Consider the following 17,864-nt stretch of genomic DNA (forward strand, 5'->3'; position numbering starts at 1 on the left):
GTCTTGCCTTTTCGAGGACTTCGCCTGCGAGCGTTGCCCCGCCTCCCAGCTCCTTGGAGGGGAAGTACGGGTAGCAACGCTCTGTCTGGTGTTGTCTGTGTGAGAAGTTCGTAACCGGCCTCGGCTGCCCACCCAGCAGCCACCATAATCATGCTTTCTCATACCCACACATCACCTGATGTAAAATATATGATATGAGAAAGGCTTATTCCACGACCCCGACACCTCCGTGTGGAGGTCGGGAAAAACGGTAAGCCGCGATATGGAGGTTGAGCTTACCTAGATGGAAAACTTTCATCTAATTTGTCTTTGACTTGCAGCTCTTGTTTCTCGGTTGATTTCGATATTAAAATCAAGCACGAGTGAACAAGGTTAGTATGGATATTTCTGCAATTCAATCCTCATCACAAATACTTTGCGGTACTTTGATGTCATATGCAGATAGGACTGTGCAAGCTTGATGTCATTCACCAAAGTCACGTTAACTATTGAAATTTCAAATCACTTATGACGTAACGAAGCCTGGTTTACTAAAATCACATGACTTTGATTCGTAAAGCTTGACACTTCATGAAGCAGTGTTTTGAAATCGCCCATCAATACATATTGTGGAATAAAGTCACTATTTTGTTTTTTTGGCGCACAAAAAAGTATTCTCGTCACTTCGTAATATTAAAGTTGAACCACTGTTGTCACATGAACTGTTTTAAATATGTTTTTAGTAGCTTTCTGGGCATTGAGAAAGGAAATTATTTTACTGGTGATGCAGGCCTCACTGAGCCATCGGATTTCATCAAAAATATCTTAATTTGTGTTCCGAAGATGAACGAAGGTCTTACGGGTGTGAAACAACATGAGGGTGAGTAATTAATTAATTTTTTAATTTATGGATGAACCCTTTAAATGGTAGTCATTGACTTGGAAAAAATACTATGGAAGTCAATGAAGTTAAACTTTGGTTACTGACATTCTTCAAAATATCTTTTGTGTTCAACAGAACAAAGAAACTCATACAGGTTTGGAACAATTTGAGGGTGAGTAATTAATGACAATTTTTGTCATTTTTGTCATGAAAACTATTCGGTTAGGTTTAGGATTAATATCAGTTGCATGCAATTATGCACAATTTATAATACTATAGTAATTACATGTACCAAGCACACTGTAAAATAAAGTGTTACTCTTTAAACAGCCGCATATAAACCACATGTGATATTCATAAAGATCAGTAATAACGCCAGAGCCTCAAGTCATTTTCACCACCTTTATTTTATTCAAACTAATTCAAGTACTGGAGAGGTGTGCAATGATTGGTGGGTAAGCTTTCCTTTCCACTTCCTGTGAAGTGATGCATCCATCCATGTTCCTGTATTCCCTGTTCTGTCCACTTCGCAGGGCACTTACGGTCGAGTGGAACGCACTTGAGGTTTTTTTAGTGCTTTCTCTGTGTTAATATTTCTTAGACTCTACTTTTGACTGTTCTCGTGTAACTTCTTTAGACACACCTAAACAAAAGAACTAGGCCTTGAACACACTTATAAGAGAGGTTAGATATTTGAGTGTATATTTCTTGCATAACCTGATATTGCTGAGTTCAACATGTTCCTGGGTCAACATTTTTGTTAATCCTGGTACAACATTCAAATCAACCAGTCAGATTTGAGGGACAAGTTTACAGATTATGTCAAGTTTAGGCTTAAAATCATGAATTGGTGCTTCTACATCAGTGTTATTCATCTATCATTTCCCTCTGATTTTTGGGATAACTTATGAGTAGGGTTAGGTGTAGGGGTAGGAATAGGGTTAAGACTAAATTTTCAGACTTGAATGTTTTTCCAGGATCGACAAAATAACTCAGCAATATCAGGACGTGCTATACTTCTTAATATGCCATATATGGTAGGTGTTGATCTTTGAGCACTGTGATTGGACAGTCAGGGCATCGGTGATGATTCTGCTTTAAATATGACCCTTCTTCATTAATAAACCTGAGAATCTTATAGTACTACACTGTCTTTATATCTGCTTGATCATTCTCCATCAGCGCCTGTTTCCAACTGATGACTTTAAGTCTATCTCATAATCTAACAAAAGCTCGCACATCTTTTATGATATTCTGCTCTCTAGCTGTGGTTTGTGTGCCTCCTTCAAAGTAAATCTTTACCTATTTTTAGTCTCGTCTTTCCAAGATTCAAGGGAGAAACAGAACAGCTTCAATATGCAGCATTTATTTAAGGATTAAACCGTTACACATTCAGGTTATAATGAATGAGACACAATAATGCTGAGTAAAGGTCTGTCAAGCTGAATTATGCTGCCATTCCTGTGTCACACCTGCAGATCTTCATCGCATCTGCCTAGCTTCACGATAGAGATTTCAATTCCTGAGTCGCTAAAAAAAAAAAAAAAGAGAATAAAGTGAAAATTTAAGTTTGAACGTGACTGTAATTCATTTTTAAACCTACAGTACTTTGATTTAAACTCACCTGATGGCACCACACAGCATGCATACATTGCCGTATGTTTTTCCATCAGATCCACACACGGGATCATAGTGCAGTGGGCATGCGTTAGACGGGTAAGGCTTGCAGTCAGGCTGGTCACAAAAAAAAAAAAAAAAGTTATTTGAACATGGAGGGAAGTAATTCTACAATCGTTACACATTCAGGTTATAATGAATGAAACATGAGCACAGTAATGCTGAGTAAAGGTCTGTCAAGCTGAATTATGGTGTCATTCCTGTGTCACACCTTTTGAGGTTGATCACATTCGCCTTGCTTCACGATTAAGATTGTAGTATTTGATTCCCTAAAAAAAAAAAGGGATTAAAGTTTGAAAGTGACTGTAATTCATTTTTAAACCTACAGTACTTTGATTTAAACTCACCTGATGGCAGCACACAGCACACATACATTGCCGTATGTTTTTCCATCAGATCCACACACGGGATCATAGATCAGTGGGCATGCGTCAGATGGACCATAAGGCTTGCAGTCAGGCTGTTCACACAAAAAAATAAAATTATTTGAACATGAGTTATTTGAACATGGAGGGAAGTAATTCTACAGCCGTTACACATTCAGGTTATAATGAATGAAACATGAGCACAATAATGCTGACTAAAGGTCTGTCAAGCTGAATTATGGTGTCATTCCTGTGTCACACCTCTTGAGGTGGATCACATTCGCCTTGCTTCTGGATTAAGATTGTAGTATTTGATTCCCTAAAAAAAAAAAAGGGATTAAAGTTTGAAAGTGACTGTAATTCATTTTTAAACCTACAGTATTTTGATTTAAACTCACCTGATGGCAGCACACAGCACACATACATTGCTGTATGTTTTTCCATCAGATCCACACACGGGATCATAGATCAGTGGGCATGCGTCAGATGGACCGTAAGGCTTGCAGTCAGGCTGTTCACACACACACACACAAAAAAAAAAATTATTTGAACATGGAGGGAAGTAATTCTACAATCGTTACACATTCAGGTTATAATGAATGAGACATGAGCACAATAATGCTGAGTAAAGGTCTGTCAAGCTGAATTATGGTGTCATTCCAGTGTCACACCTCTTGAGGTTGATCACATTCGCCTTCCTTCTGGATTAAGATTGTAGTATTTGATTCCCTAAAAAAAAAAAAAAAAAGGGGGGAGAGAGATTAAGGATTAAAGTTTGAAAGTGACTAATTCGTTTTTAAACCTACAGTACTTTGTTTAAACTCACTTGATGGCAGCACACAGCAGGCATTCATTGTCATATGTTTTTCCATCAGATCCACACACGGGATCATAGTTCTTTGGGCATCCTTTAGACGAGTAAGGCTTGCAGTCAGGCTGTTCACAAAAATAAAACATTGAATTATTTACAAATACAGGTTCATAGTCCATCGGGCACACGATAAGCTCAGGTTCAGGCTGGTCACATAAAGAAAATAACATTGAGTTATTTGAACATGGAGAGAAGTAATTCCTCAGTCTTTATTTATTCACCTCTCTCACTCCATCAGATACGGCCACTGTTTGTGTCAAGAAGGAAAAACAAGGATTAAAGTTGATAACAGGATCATATCAGCTGTATTAATGTTAATATAATGTTCACACTTGACGAAAAAAAAAAAAATACATGATTTGTGATCTCATGCATGCATGTATTATTGCACATCATATGAAGAAAATTGTATAGGTCAATTATAGTCAAAAGATTGAACACATTACTATTATAATGTTTTTAAAAGAAGTCTCATGCTCATCATACTGTATATTAAAATACAGAAAACAGCAATACTGTGAAATATTACTACAGTTTAAAATAATGGTTTTCCTTTTTAAAATACTTTAGAATATAATGCATTTCTGTGATGCAAAGCATCTGAACATTCATGTTACCTCTATGGCATGTTATATAGACTTTTAGCTTAAAAGCATGCACATTTGGAGAAATATTGATGGATTCTCATATGTTTGTCAATTTTCTATACAGAGGAGTAATATTTATTGTCATCACTATGGGCACTATAGTTTCAATTGATATATTTTTTCTGTCTCTATGACCAAAAAAATGACGGAGTATTTTAAGTCTGTTTTGCTTCAATGTGAAAAAAATCCTGCAAAACGCACCGGTGCGTTTCCCGATTCCAGTGTTAAATCTTACAGTTTTTTTTATTTGTCCTACTTTAGCAAAGGTGAAATCTGACGTGGCAAATGATCCTAATATCAGTTGTTTTAGTGAATGAAATCATGATATTACTCACCTAGGACACAGAGAAGGACGAAGACTCCACATGCAAACATTGTTCCTGACTTGATAGTGAACTCACTAAAACTGACGAAATGATCCGCCTATTTATATCAGTACCCTGTATCCACCTCTGAACACAAGTAGTGCTTGCTGCAAATTACCTCCAGCTGAACCAGTGGTGTAGTCTAGTTTTTTGTATTGAGTATACTGTGATTTTTCCCTCCTGGCCTCATACTAACCCGTCCCGGAGCGACACCCCATAAGCACCGTGTGGCTCAGTAATGCATATGGTATGCATCTGATCTATAGGCTATATGAGAGCATTCTGAAAGACGGATTATGTGTGTGTTATCTACATGTCAGTTTATTATAATCAACAAAAAACTTTAACAGCCAGTGACATTTACAGCTGAAGAGACTCTGGACTGATTTTCAACTATTTAGTGTCAATCCCCATCTAACTCAGCCAGTTAAGACAGCCTTATATGTGATATTGAATATGGTCCTGGAGCACAAATTTTAACTGCTGGCAAGATTCAATGCACATTTAGGAGTGGAAGTTGCAACTATTATTACTCTAAAAATGATTGGTTAAAAACAACCCAAATGGGTTGAAAATGGACAAACCCAGCAATTGGGTTGTTTTAACCCAGCGATTGGGTTCAATGTTTGCCCAAACTGCTGGGTAGTTTTATTTAACTCAACTATTATGTAAAAATTGCTGTATTGCTTGCTTAAAATGAACCCAAAATATGTTGGAAATTAACATTTATTAATATTAAATATAATAGTTAAGCAATAAACATGCATAAAATTGTTTATTAATAAATGTTCACCGTTTGATTATTATTGTTGCCTCTAGTATTGCCTCATGTGTCTGATTTCCAACCTATGGGTTAATTTTATGCCAGCCATATATATATAGTCATTTTTAAGCAATAGTTGAGTTAAATAAAACTACCCAGCAGGATGGGCAAACATTAAACCCAGCTGCTGGGTTTAACCCAATCACTAGGTTTGTCCATTTTCAACTTTAACCCAGCATTTTTTAGAGTGTAACAATAATGGAAAGATGAGGCTTATCAGTATGTCACAATATCACCCTGTTTGGACTTTTTCTGTTTTGCACCATGTCAATCTGTCATCATAGTTATGTGTAACAAGGTCCACCTTTAAATAAACATCAACACAACTCAGGTTCGTTTAAATAAATCCCCAAGATTTATTGATGGCTTTACAAAGTTATTATACAGGACACCCTATATATGGAGGTAACCAAGCCAGAGTTGAGCATCAAACCACACAAAAATAAACAAAAATCATAAAAAGAAACCTTGTGATTCACACAATTCATCAAAAGTAAATTACATGCAAAAATAGCTCAACTCTGCTCAAACACTAAACATATAGTGTCCTTGTAAAGTATACAAAACAATAGGGGAAACAAACAAATTCCAAAAAATACAAAAATGAAACTAGTCCGCCCAAAGGTCCATAACCACATCTTTCAGCCCAATTACTGATTTAAATACCTGGGCGGACTAGACAATATACCCAAACCAAAGCATTCAAACCAAAAAAAATAAACAAAACTCAGATACAACAATTGGGCTCCGTAGAGCTGAAACACACACATTAAAATACCTTTATTATTTATATCAAGACAAACACAACCTATTAAAATGTTTTAGTGCTTCAAACAATCTCATACCCATGTCAAAGATCCAAAAGACAGCACATGCAAACCTCTTGCATATGAACCAATGGGCTCCATAGAGCTGAAATATATGCATTAAAACACCTTTATTATACTTCCTAAAAACAAACACCACATATTAAAACACTTTAAAGAATTCAATAAACTCATACCCATCTCCGAGATCCAAGAAAAATCCACACGCGAACCTCTCGCAAACAAACAGTAAGAGTGTCGATCTATTTCTGCCGGCCAGAAACAAACACACCTACCGTTCTCGTTCCTACCGCCAATCTTTATACATAGCTAGCCACACCCCTCAATACATAACTTTACTCCCTCACTGTCACCTGCCACATTCCACCCCCTCCAAATGCATCGGCGACCCGGCGATGTAAAAAAAATAATAACTTAGGTTCTTACATGGTCATTTCTTACTTCGGACCTTGGTAAATGGTAGGGATTGGAATGTTGACCGGCTGTCCTTCTAGAGGATCTCCGAGGGCCTTCTACTAACTGAGAACCCCAATTGGTTTTCAGAGACAGGGGCAATATCCTCAGGGGACTCGGCACACAATGATCCCAAAGGATAAATTTCTACCTCATCTCCTTCTACAACTTCACCCTGTGCATCAGCCCCAGGTATCTCATCAACTCCACATGTGGCCATCGGTGCACTTCTAAGCTCAGTTCTATGTACCTGCCGTACTGGGCCATCCTGACTTACAGGAACAATAGAGTAAGGAGCCCCCCACTCCTTAGGCTGCTGCACTACTCTATACAAAGTAGAGTCCCACATATCCTGAATCTTATTACGACCCTTCACAGCATGATTACGGGTATAAACTAGAACACCTTCCTCAATACCCATATCTGTAACTTTAGACTCTCGACTCTGATCTCGGAGTTGCCTCCTTGACTCCAACCACCATCATAAGCCCCCTCCAATAACTCCTGGTGCTCTTTCACCCATTCTTCTACAGAACTCTCCCCTTCCTCCCCTGCCTCAACACCCAACACAAAATCAATAGGTAAACAAGGTTCTCGCCCAAACATCAAATAATAAGGAGTCCTACCAGTTGACTGATGAACTGTCGTATTATAGGCATAAACTAACTGGGCAAGGTGCCGTGGCCAACGCCTCTTCTGGTCAAGGGAGAGAGTACGCAACAAGTCATGTAGTGTACGGTTAAACCGTTCGCACTGACCATTTCCCTGTGGATGGTATGGTGTAGTATGACTCTTCTGTATATTATAAAGCTTACAGAGCTGTTGTATCAGGCTACTCTCAAAAATTCTCCCCTGATTTGAATGTATCCTATTAGGAGGACCAAACAAATTAAGCCAGTGTTTCAACAACACTTCTGCTACTGTACTAGCTCGCTGGTCCTTTGTGGGGATAGCTTGAGTATATTTAGAGAAAACATTGGTTAATACCAATACATGTTCTCTTCCATCCGAGGCTGGCTCTGGCATGGTAAAATCTATTGCCACTACCTTATGTGGACAACTGGCCTGAATGCTACCCATAAAGGGCTTAACCTTAGGTTGTACAGCCTTAGCCAGAATGCACCTTCCACACTCATGACACCACTTCTCTATATCTTTTGCCATACATGGCCAATAACAGCGAGATCGTACCAACTGTAAAGTACGTTCCACGCCTTGATGTCCATGGTTGTCATGAAGACTGGAAAGCACATTCCGCTGCAAACACTGAGGCAGAACCAACTGAAAGATCTCCTTACCTCCGTCTGGAGCATAAATGCAACGATACAATACAGAATCTTTCTCCTTAAGCCTCTCCCACTGCCGAATAAGTTCCTTCGTGCCTATGCCAAACTTAACTAAATCCTTTGGACCCAGAAATTTACCTTCCTTCCAATGAACCAAGAAAGGCCCAATAACTGGAACCTGTTTCTGCAGTAATGCAAGATCCACCCCTGAACAACCTGGAAGAGTGACAATCTCAGACTGAACACACAAAGGCATGCTCCCCACATTACTTCCTAACCTGGAAGCTTCAGCTAACTGTGGCTCCATATACTGACGGGACAATGCATCAGCGCTGCCGTTACAAGACCCTGGGCGATACTTCAAAGTCAAATTAAATGCAGCCAACTGGGCCGCCCACCTCTGCTCCACTGCACCAAGTTTGGCTGTATCCAAATATCGCAATGGGTTATTGTCAGTATACACAGTACAAGATGTACCCAACAAATATTCCCTGAACTTTTCGGAGACTGCCCACTTAAGGGCAAGGAACTCCAGCTTCATAGAGCTATAGTTCTGCATGTTTTTCTCGGATGACCTAAGCCCCCTACTAGCAAAAGCAACTGGTCATAACTTGCCTTCATGCTCTTGTTAACCAAAAAAAAAACAAAAAAAACTCAGATACAACAAGAGCAACAATTGGGCTTTGTAGAGCTGAAACACACACATTAAAATACCTTTATTATTTATATCAAGACAAACACAACCTATTAAAATGTTTTAGTGCTTCAAACAATCTCATACCCATGTCAAAGATCCAAAAGACAGCACATGCAAACCTCTTGCATATGAACCAATGGGCTCCATAGAGCTGAAATATATGCATTAAAACACCTTTATTATACTTCCTAAAAACAAACACCACTTATTAAAACACTTTAAAGAATTCAATAAACTCATTGTTACAATAGCTGGTGTGTAAAGCACACAACAAGGAGATATAGACAAAACAGGTCCTTTACTAGGAAATCCAACAGGAGAGATTAGGAACACACAGGAACATACACCAACGTATACACGAACGATACCGGACAATACTACACAGGAAACACAGGGTTTATATACATAGAAACATGAGGGGATGATTGGACACAGTTGAACGTGATTAAGGTGATCAGTAACCAAGGTGAGTGACTAGTGGCGGGAAATGGAACAACAACAAGTCCAGAATGAGTCCAAAACAGAGTGTACATGTAACGTATCGCCCCCTCCCAGAAAGGCGCGTCCTCGCGCCGTGAGATGGTAGGAAGGAGACTTATAGAGGGCGAAATTCCGGGAGAGGGTTAGAGTATGGTGAAGTCTAGGGAGGTGCAGATGGTGGTGAAGTCCAGGTGGTATTTTAGAAGAAGAAACAAATGCACTGCCGTCTGAGGTGCCAGTCAGGAGAGATGAATTCAGATGTATATAAAAAGATGTGAACGCACACTCAACTTGCAAATAGTTTATTTACCAACGTTTCGGCAAAAAGCCTTTGTCAAGGTATAATTTCACTCCAAGTGGAAAGAGCATAAATAAACAATCAACAGGTGTACAGATGTTGCTCCAGGCCACAGCCAGGACGGTGACCCACGGCGACCCATGGCGGCGTTGCTGGAGGGAGGAGCCGAGGTGGTGAAACGCTCCAAACAACCTTGGGGAGGCATGGAAGCAATGCAACCGATGTAGAGGGATCCATGAGCGAACACAGAGAGCTGAAGGAGCGGAGTGATGCTGAGTCCGCAACAAAGTCGTAGCGACAACCCCCCGAGGCAGCAGCAGGGTACCGGAGGGCTGAGGTGGAGCTGGAACGACTGAGGGCCGAGGCGGAGTCTGAGGGAAGGCGGAGCCCATCGGAGCCGTAGGGGTGGAGGGTCAGAGAAACTCGAACGACCCGTAGGTCCGTGGCGATGTGATGGCGATGTGTGACCCAGGCGGAGTCGCAGGACCGAGGGAGTCCAGTGGAGCCGAACGCTTGATGGTCACTGCTGTAGACAAGGATGGAAGGAGCAGAGGCGGAGGAGTCAGGACGATGAGTCTAGGTGTAACGACGTGACCTGAGGCCAGAGGCGGAGCTGCAGGATCCTCATCGCCTGAGGCTGGCTCACAGCAGGCCCCAGGTGTAGCCACGCCACTGAAAGGAGGCTGGTGTAGAGCTGAGGGAGTGATGAGAGACAGCGATGGCTGGGTAGCAGGCAAGGTTGAGGGCTGGAGAACTGGTTGAATAGCAGAAGAAGAGAAGTAAACAAAGTCATTATCTGGTGTCATATATCCTACACTTGTTTAGTTCTAATTATGCTCTTTAATGTGATGTGCGTTCTTTTATTTCTTTAATACAAAGTGTTCGGATTCTGCCGTTACATATTACACAAACAACACAAATGCTTGCCTGCTCTTTTCAATCATGAAATTATATTTTTTTATAATATTTTTTTTACCATATAAGATTAATGTTGGGAAACTTAAGATACAGATACAGAGGCCACTTAATGTGATCAAATATAAACGCACTGTGTCCTGATTAGCTAATGATCTGATCTGCTTGATCAGATCACGGTGATCGCATATTAATGCCAAGTGTAAACGCAGCCTAAGTTACACATTAAAGAGCGCCAAAACGGTATATGTTTTTTTTTATTCCTAAGTAAAATGGACAAAATATAAAACTTGAGACTTTGAGAAATATGAGACTTTGTTTCATGTCAAAAGAAACAAACCACAAATCATATTTTGTGATTTATTGGCTGATGATTTATTCCTAGTGGGTATACGGTGTATACCTGCGTATCGCATATACTACACCACTGAGCTGAACCTCTCTGGAGCTCAAGGATGGAGATTAACCTGTTTAATGGGTGGAGAGGAATGTGGGAGCGGACAGGTGTTAGGAGATTTTCGGTTTCCGAAGGCGGAGCTTACGTGAATATTAATGAGTTTCGCAGACAATGCACGATTGCACGTGCAAGAATTTTAGTTCACATTGTATCTCAGCACATTCGTGGATTATTCCATAAAAGTAACTATATTCTCAGCGTTGCTGCTGACTTATGCCTAAACTATAGTAAATTTTTCTAGTGATGGGAAACCAAGGCTTTCTGAAGCATTTGAGGCTTTCATCAGATTGTGCCAAAAAATGGTTAATTACTAGAAGCTTTTAACACAGTGCGCATTTAACACAGCGACATCTTGTGGTCATACTTGTTTTCTCCACCATATCTAAATCATCACGGAGCAGATCTACCGTTTGAAAAAGCATGTGACCAAAGCTTCGGAAGTCTGTGACATACTGAATCACTCTTGTCTTGAATCAGTTCTATCTAATCAGATGTAATCTCATCTAAATTAATTTGTGACAATGAGACCACAACTCGTGTCATGTGTAACCTGGTCAACAGATTCACATATTGATCAGTAATATACAATATAGCCTACAATGATGTGATCATAACTGACATGAGTAGTTAAAAAATATTTTGAGTGAGCTGTATAAATCTTATGTTCTGTTCAGGGTCTCTGAGACCCCAGCAATAAAACATGATTAAATGCATTTTCTTTTATGCATAAGCTGAAGCGCCATTTCTTTTCAAACCAGCTGTCTCGACTTTCCGATACTGCATGATGTTCAAAGCTTCAAACCTCATCAATCATGTGATATTGTCATTTCGATACAAGCATCGGTACAGTGTGTGATACATACCATAGTGCTTTGAAAACTGTGTCGCCGCATCGGAGCCCCGGTATCAACCGTCCCATCTCTAAATTTTTCATTAGTATGCATGATTTGTGCGTTGGTCTGTAACAATGACAGATACTTCATGTAACAGCAGAACACCTTCATCTATCGTCTACAATGAGTTCAGCTCGTTGTGCTCTTCCTTTGCGATGTTTTCTTCTTCTTCTTCTTCTTTTGATTTTATTGCCGGATGGCAAACCAACTTAAGGTGCATTTACCACCACCTACTGGACTGGAGTGTGGGCAGCAACTTGACAAAAAAGGATGGGGGAAAAAAACAACAACAACTAAATATTCAAATCAAATTCTTTCATTCAACCCAGTATTTTTCAAATAATGCATTAGAAGACTGAATATTTTTCCAGACATTGTTTTCCCTAGAAGATTTTCTAATGTTATATTTTGCTTTCCAACTTGTGTTTCTAGTTCCTTTCTTTCTTCTTCATATCTTTTACAATCCATTAAAATGTGTTTTACTGTCTCTTGTGTGTTGCAGTGATTGCAAAGACCAGTGGGGTGTTTTCCTATTCTATGTAATATAAAATTTTAACCAGCATGACCTATTCTAAGATGCGTAACTATCTTTTCTTCCTTTGGATTCCTGAGTGTTGACACCAGTTCAGCTTCTCATCAAAGAACATTCCTAAGAATCTTACAACCTTAACCTGTTCAAGATCTTGCCCATATAGTTTTAGTGATACTGTTTTAACTTGTGATTTTGAGACTGAAAGTTTAAATCCCCATTTATTTGTCCACTGTTCTACTTTCCCTATTACATTTTGCATTTTCTTTCTTAAATATTCTATATTCCGACCTCTAACCCAGAGTGCCCCATCATCTGCATAAAGTGACTGACCTACGTTTCCTTCAACCTGATCAAATATGTCATTAATCATAATATTAAAAAGTATTGGACTACATACACTGCCTTGTGGGATACCATTTTCCACTATATATCTATTTGAATATTCTGCACGTACTTTAACTTCAATTGTTCTTCTATTCAGGAAATCTAATACCCCATTATACATCTTACCACTTATTCCTAATTTATTAAGTTTAATAAGAAGTCCGTCCTTCCACAGGATATCATATGCCTTTTCAATATCAAAAAATACAGCAATTACACTTTTCCTTTATTACTTTGAGCTTTCCTAATTACTGACTCTAGGCATAATACTGAGTCCATTGTCCCCCTTCCCTTACGAAATCCAGACTGATGCGGTGAAAGAAGACCTTTACTTTCAAAATAATAATCTAATCTATCTGTTACCATCCTTTCCATAGTTTTCCCTAGTTGTGATGTTAATGCTATAGGCCTATAGCTAGTTGGATCTGATGGGTTTTTGCCAGGTTTAAGTATTGGGACTATAACTGCCTGTTTCCATAGTAATGGGAGTTTTCCTGCATTCCATATAAACAGTCTTAATATTAACCCAAGTGTGACATCTTCCATATGGCCTAACATGCTATAGCATATACCATCTTTCCCTGTCGCGTGTTTAATATAGCTCTTTTTAACTCAAATAGAGTAAATGGCTGAAAGTTCTTCTTTTTCTGCATTACTAATTGCATTTTTTATTGTTATTACATAACACTGGTATATCCACATTATTTCTTATTCCACTCATTTTCCTAATTGTTCTCCATATATTTGACAGCTGAGTTTCTCTTCCAATTGTATTACAGAATTGTCTCCAATATGCATGTTTAGCTGATCTAACTACTGCTTGTGCCCTTGTATAATTAATCAAAGTTTCTAGTGTATGGTGGATTAAGCTGTTTAAACATTTTATTTCTCTTCTTAATTACTGCACTACAATTCTCATCCCACTATGGCACACATTTTTTCAGTTTACTTCCTGCCTTTTTTGGAATTGTTTCTTCAGCTGCTTCTATAATGGCTGAAACTACACTATCATTCATTTCTTCCACTTCTGTTATATTTTTATTTAATGAATCTACACACTTAACTTCACTCAGCATTTGAAACGACTGCCAATCAGCTTTATCCAACTTCCACCTTGGTGTTCTCATTTCATTATCCTGATATACAGTATCTCTACTCCAATCCTGGTTATTATTGGATAATGATCACTACCTATCGTTGACTGATTTAAAACCTCCCATGTGCTGATTCCAGCAATTTCAGTTGACATTATTGTCAAATCAATAACACTTTCTCTGTTATGCGAACTACTATACCTTGTGCCCTTTCTGTCATTAATACATACCAGATTTTTATTATCTATAAATTCTTCTATTATTGATCCATTTGCATCTGTATTCCTACTCCCCCATAGTGTACTGTGTGCATTAAAATCCCCACACCATACTATTTTCTCTTGTATCATCCCACATACTGTATTCAGAATTTCAGTACTCAATTTATTACATGGATTATAAAAATTTACTATCATTATATTATCTTTTCCTGTCCATATTTTGACTACAACAGATTCATGTTCTTTTCCTTTACTGATCAAGTTATAATTTGTCATGCCACCCCTCCACCATTTCTGATTGCAGAATATCCAGGAATCACAAAATCTAATAGTGGTTTCAACCACGTCTCTTGTACACATATTACATGAGGTTTATCTGGTAAATCAAGAACAAACCTTTTGAACTCTTGCCCATTAGCTATAAGACTACTGGCATTCCACTGCAATATAAACTAAAATCATGAAGATCCACCAGCCCATGACTGAGAGTTAGAAATTCCTGCAGTTAACATTTCTTCCACTACTTCACAGCTGAGCCCTTTAACACCAAGATATTTTTCCACTGCTTTAACTATTATTTTGATCTTTCCAGTTTTCCTTTCTGTCTGTGCTGAGCAATTTATCACCTCAACCATGAACAACACAAATTCATTCTTACTCAAAATTTGCATGTCTTTCTTTGCCACAAGCTTTTCACAGTTCCCGCAGGGTCTATCTTTAGTTTCATTGTTTGCTGGTTTATAAACAATCTTTTCTCTAGACACTGTCTCCACTGCTTCCGCATATGTAATTCCTTGTAATGCCTTCACTCGTTGTACTTCCACAGCCCTTTTGCTGGCCTCGCAGCCATGATAAGCTGAACTATGCTCTCCTCCACAATTGCAGCATTTGAGCTTTACTCCTTCTCCACACTTCCCGTACTCGTGTTCGCCTGCACATCTGCCACATCTCTGTTTGCCTTTACATATTGCTGCTACATGACCATATTTTTGGCACTTAAAACACCTCAGTGGTGGAGGAATATATGGCCTCACCTCATATCTCATGTATCCTATGAACACCTTACCAGGAAGTTTTGTTTCATCAAACTTAACCATAACAGACAGGCTATTGCATCTCTCCCCATTTCAGGTTGTTGTAAGACGTTTTACTTCCAGTACTTTTGCTCCTGTCATATTGTCTTTCATTTGTTCTTCTGATACATCTGTAGGTATTCCTGTAATGACTCCTCGATTCACTTTTTTGTACTCAATCAACGAACATTGCACTCTCGTTTTATCTATTTTATTCATTTGCAAGGCTTTTTCTTTCTGCACTTTCTGACCTTAGCATTTTTGACCTCACCCAGCAACTTGTTAATTGCTTTTATTCCACTCACCAAACGTCGCCCCTTCTTCAGATAATTTTACGATCACTTTATGTTCCTCTTCCTGCCTTGCTGTTACAATAACACTTTGCTCACTGTGTGTTTCATCCATATTTGATGTTTCATTTTCCTTTTTTTTCCCGTTTTCTCGACCGTACTACATTCCATACACGACTATCTCCCCCGCCATCTTCTTCGAATCCCATCTCACTTCCTGATTTGTCACTTCCTTCTGCCATCTCCTCCCCAGTCACCGTCCAGCCGTTGCCACCTCGCCACATCTTTGCGACATTTTTAAACTTGGTATTTTATTAGTAGTTATCATTAATTACATCACTGCCTGTAACAACTGAAATAAACCTGTATAAATATGTCTGAGGACTTAGATATATCTATGGTATTGTTCTTAAATTCTTGTTCATTTTGATATGATGTAGGCCTGTACTGTATCGTCATTGGACAATCACGTGACTGTTTTGATGGGATACACCTGTGGAGGAGCGCACAAAGCGGTGACTAGTGGGGTACGTTTGGTTGTCTCTCGGAGGCAACAGGCCCCACAGAGATGAAGATAGGTAGTTAGCTAGCTGTCTTTAATATTAGAGAGTGGAGGCAGAGGGGGGAATTTACTTAGTGTCAACTGCCTCAGCACACTGGTTGCTGGTGCCACGTGTCGCCCAACTCCGATACGGCTGATGGGAGGTTGCTGCGGAAACGGATTGACTGTTTTATGAATGGACTTGTGACTTAAGCGCCGCCTCCTTATTGTGAAGGGACGGTCCCCGGCGGATGACACGAGTTGCCCGTGCTCTGCTTTATCCCCTACGGATGGGTCTCCTTGACCTTGGGAGAGGGAAGTGCTTTTAACTTATATTCATTTATTTATGTGTTCGTGAATTGTTTGTTTTATGATGGGCAACGGGTAAGAGAGGGAAGTTGGGGGTTAAATGAATGAAGAAATGCGCCTTCCCTGTGTTCACGGTGTGCTGTGTAAGCGTGCTGTTTGAGTGCCAAATATTTAATGAATTGAGCGTGAAATTCACTGTGTGTAAATTCACTGTGTCACTCCTGCAGATCTTCATCGCATCTGCTTTGCTTCATGATAGAGATTTCAGTTCCTGATTCCCTAAAAAAAAAAAAAAGAGAATAAAGTGAAAATTTAAGTTTGAAAGGGACTTTAAACTGCTTTTAAACCTACAGTACTTTGTTTGAACTCACTTGATGGCAACACACAGTTCGCATTCATTGCCGTATGTTTCTCCATCAGATCCACACATGGGTGAATAGTCCATCGGGCACACGATAAGCTCAGGTTCAGGCTGGTCACATAAAGAAAACAACATTGAGTTATTTGAACATGGATGTAGTAATGAAGTAATTCTACAGTCTTTATTTACTCACCTCTCTCTCTCCATCAGATACGGCCACTGTTTGTGTCAAGAAGGAAAAACAAGGATTAAAGTTTATCATGATATGGCAAGAGGAAATGACACACAAACTTGCCGTTTTGCATTGTTTAGAATTTATGCTTCAAAATGTAAAAATTATCCTGCCTACTCGTTCATATCAAACAATATATTGATTTAAATTTTGTAATGAAACAGTATGCGTGGAGGTGTTAATCTTCATGAATAATGCTGTGATTCACACATGAGAAGACAAAGAACCACATAATGACCTGCATAATGAGCCCTTTCAGTCAGGTAGACAAACCCTCTGATAACAGGATCATATCAGCTGTATTAATTTTAATATAATGTCCACTCTTGACAAAAAAACAAACAAAAAAAAAAAAACATGATTTGTGATCTCATGCATGCATGTATTATTGCACTTCATGTGAAGAAAATTGTATAGGCCAATTATAGTTTAAATTACAGTACCAGTCAAAAGATTGGACACATTACTATTATAATGTTTTAAAAAGAAGTCATGCTCATCATGCTATATATTAAAATACAGAAAACAGCAATACTGTGAAATATTACTAGTTTAAAATAACAGTTTTCCTTTTTAATATACTTTAAAATATAATGCATTTCTGTGATTCAAAGTGTCTGAACATTCATGTTACCTCTATGGCATTTCATATAGACTTTTAGCTTAAAAGCATGCACATTTGGAGAAATATTGATGGATTCATATATGTTTGTCAATTTTCTATACAGAGGAGTAATATTTATTGTCATCACTATGGGCGCTGGATACTGTGTTTTCAATTCATACTTGCAGCCGGAGGGCGCTCTGTGCACCTTTCATCCACAAATGACTCAATGAAGAACAGGCATTTCTTTAGACAAAAGTCTCATTTGTGTCATTAGTATTCACCAAGTTACACTTCATTTACTAAG

At 38.9% G+C, this 17,864-nt stretch overlaps 2 protein-coding genes across 14 annotated transcripts in view; both read right to left on the reverse strand.

Moving 5' to 3' along the window:
• The window catches only part of LOC125258832 (ovoinhibitor-like), a 301,375-nt gene that overhangs the window by 60,368 nt on the left and 223,143 nt on the right, over positions 1–17,864 (reverse strand). The gene's annotated exons all lie outside the window — the stretch shown is intronic.
• On the reverse strand, positions 2,213–4,889 carry LOC125258835 (ovoinhibitor-like). 7 transcript variants are annotated; one of them, XM_048175994.1, is made up of 10 exons: positions 4,758–4,889; positions 3,997–4,022; positions 3,731–3,840; positions 3,576–3,633; positions 3,303–3,415; positions 3,166–3,223; positions 2,887–2,999; positions 2,751–2,808; positions 2,487–2,596; positions 2,213–2,392 (listed from the first exon to the last, which is right to left on the reverse strand). In XM_048175994.1, the coding sequence occupies exons 1-10, from the start codon at positions 4,795–4,797 to the stop codon at positions 2,329–2,331; spliced, it is 750 nt and encodes a 249-aa protein (XP_048031951.1). In that variant the 5' UTR covers positions 4,798–4,889; the 3' UTR covers positions 2,213–2,328. The 7 variants fall into 7 exon arrangements, with proteins under 7 accessions (XP_048031951.1, XP_048031950.1, XP_048031952.1 ...); XM_048175993.1 differs by lacking the exons at positions 3,997–4,022; positions 4,758–4,889 and having other exon boundaries at positions 3,731–3,990; XM_048175995.1 differs by lacking the exons at positions 2,751–2,808; positions 3,997–4,022; positions 4,758–4,889 and having other exon boundaries at positions 3,731–3,990.

This window comes from Megalobrama amblycephala, linkage group LG23 (genome assembly GCF_018812025.1).
Source record: "Megalobrama amblycephala isolate DHTTF-2021 linkage group LG23, ASM1881202v1, whole genome shotgun sequence".
In the NCBI taxonomy this organism is placed as follows: domain Eukaryota; kingdom Metazoa; phylum Chordata; class Actinopteri; order Cypriniformes; family Xenocyprididae; genus Megalobrama; species Megalobrama amblycephala.

Bases quoted from the DNA above. Each gene is read 5' to 3' on its own strand.
- LOC125258835 (XM_048175993.1), bottom strand. From the start codon at position 3,945: ATGTTATTTTCTTTATGTGACCAGCCTGAACCTGAGCTTATCGTGTGC. The intron at 3,416-3,575 runs GTGTGACACTGG...GTGTGTGAACAG, and splicing joins AATGTGATCAACCTCAAGAG to CCTGACTGCAAGCCTTACGG. The intron at 2,597-2,750 runs GTGTGACACAGG...TTTTGTGACCAG, and splicing joins AATGTGATCAACCTCAAAAG to CCTGACTGCAAGCCTTACCC.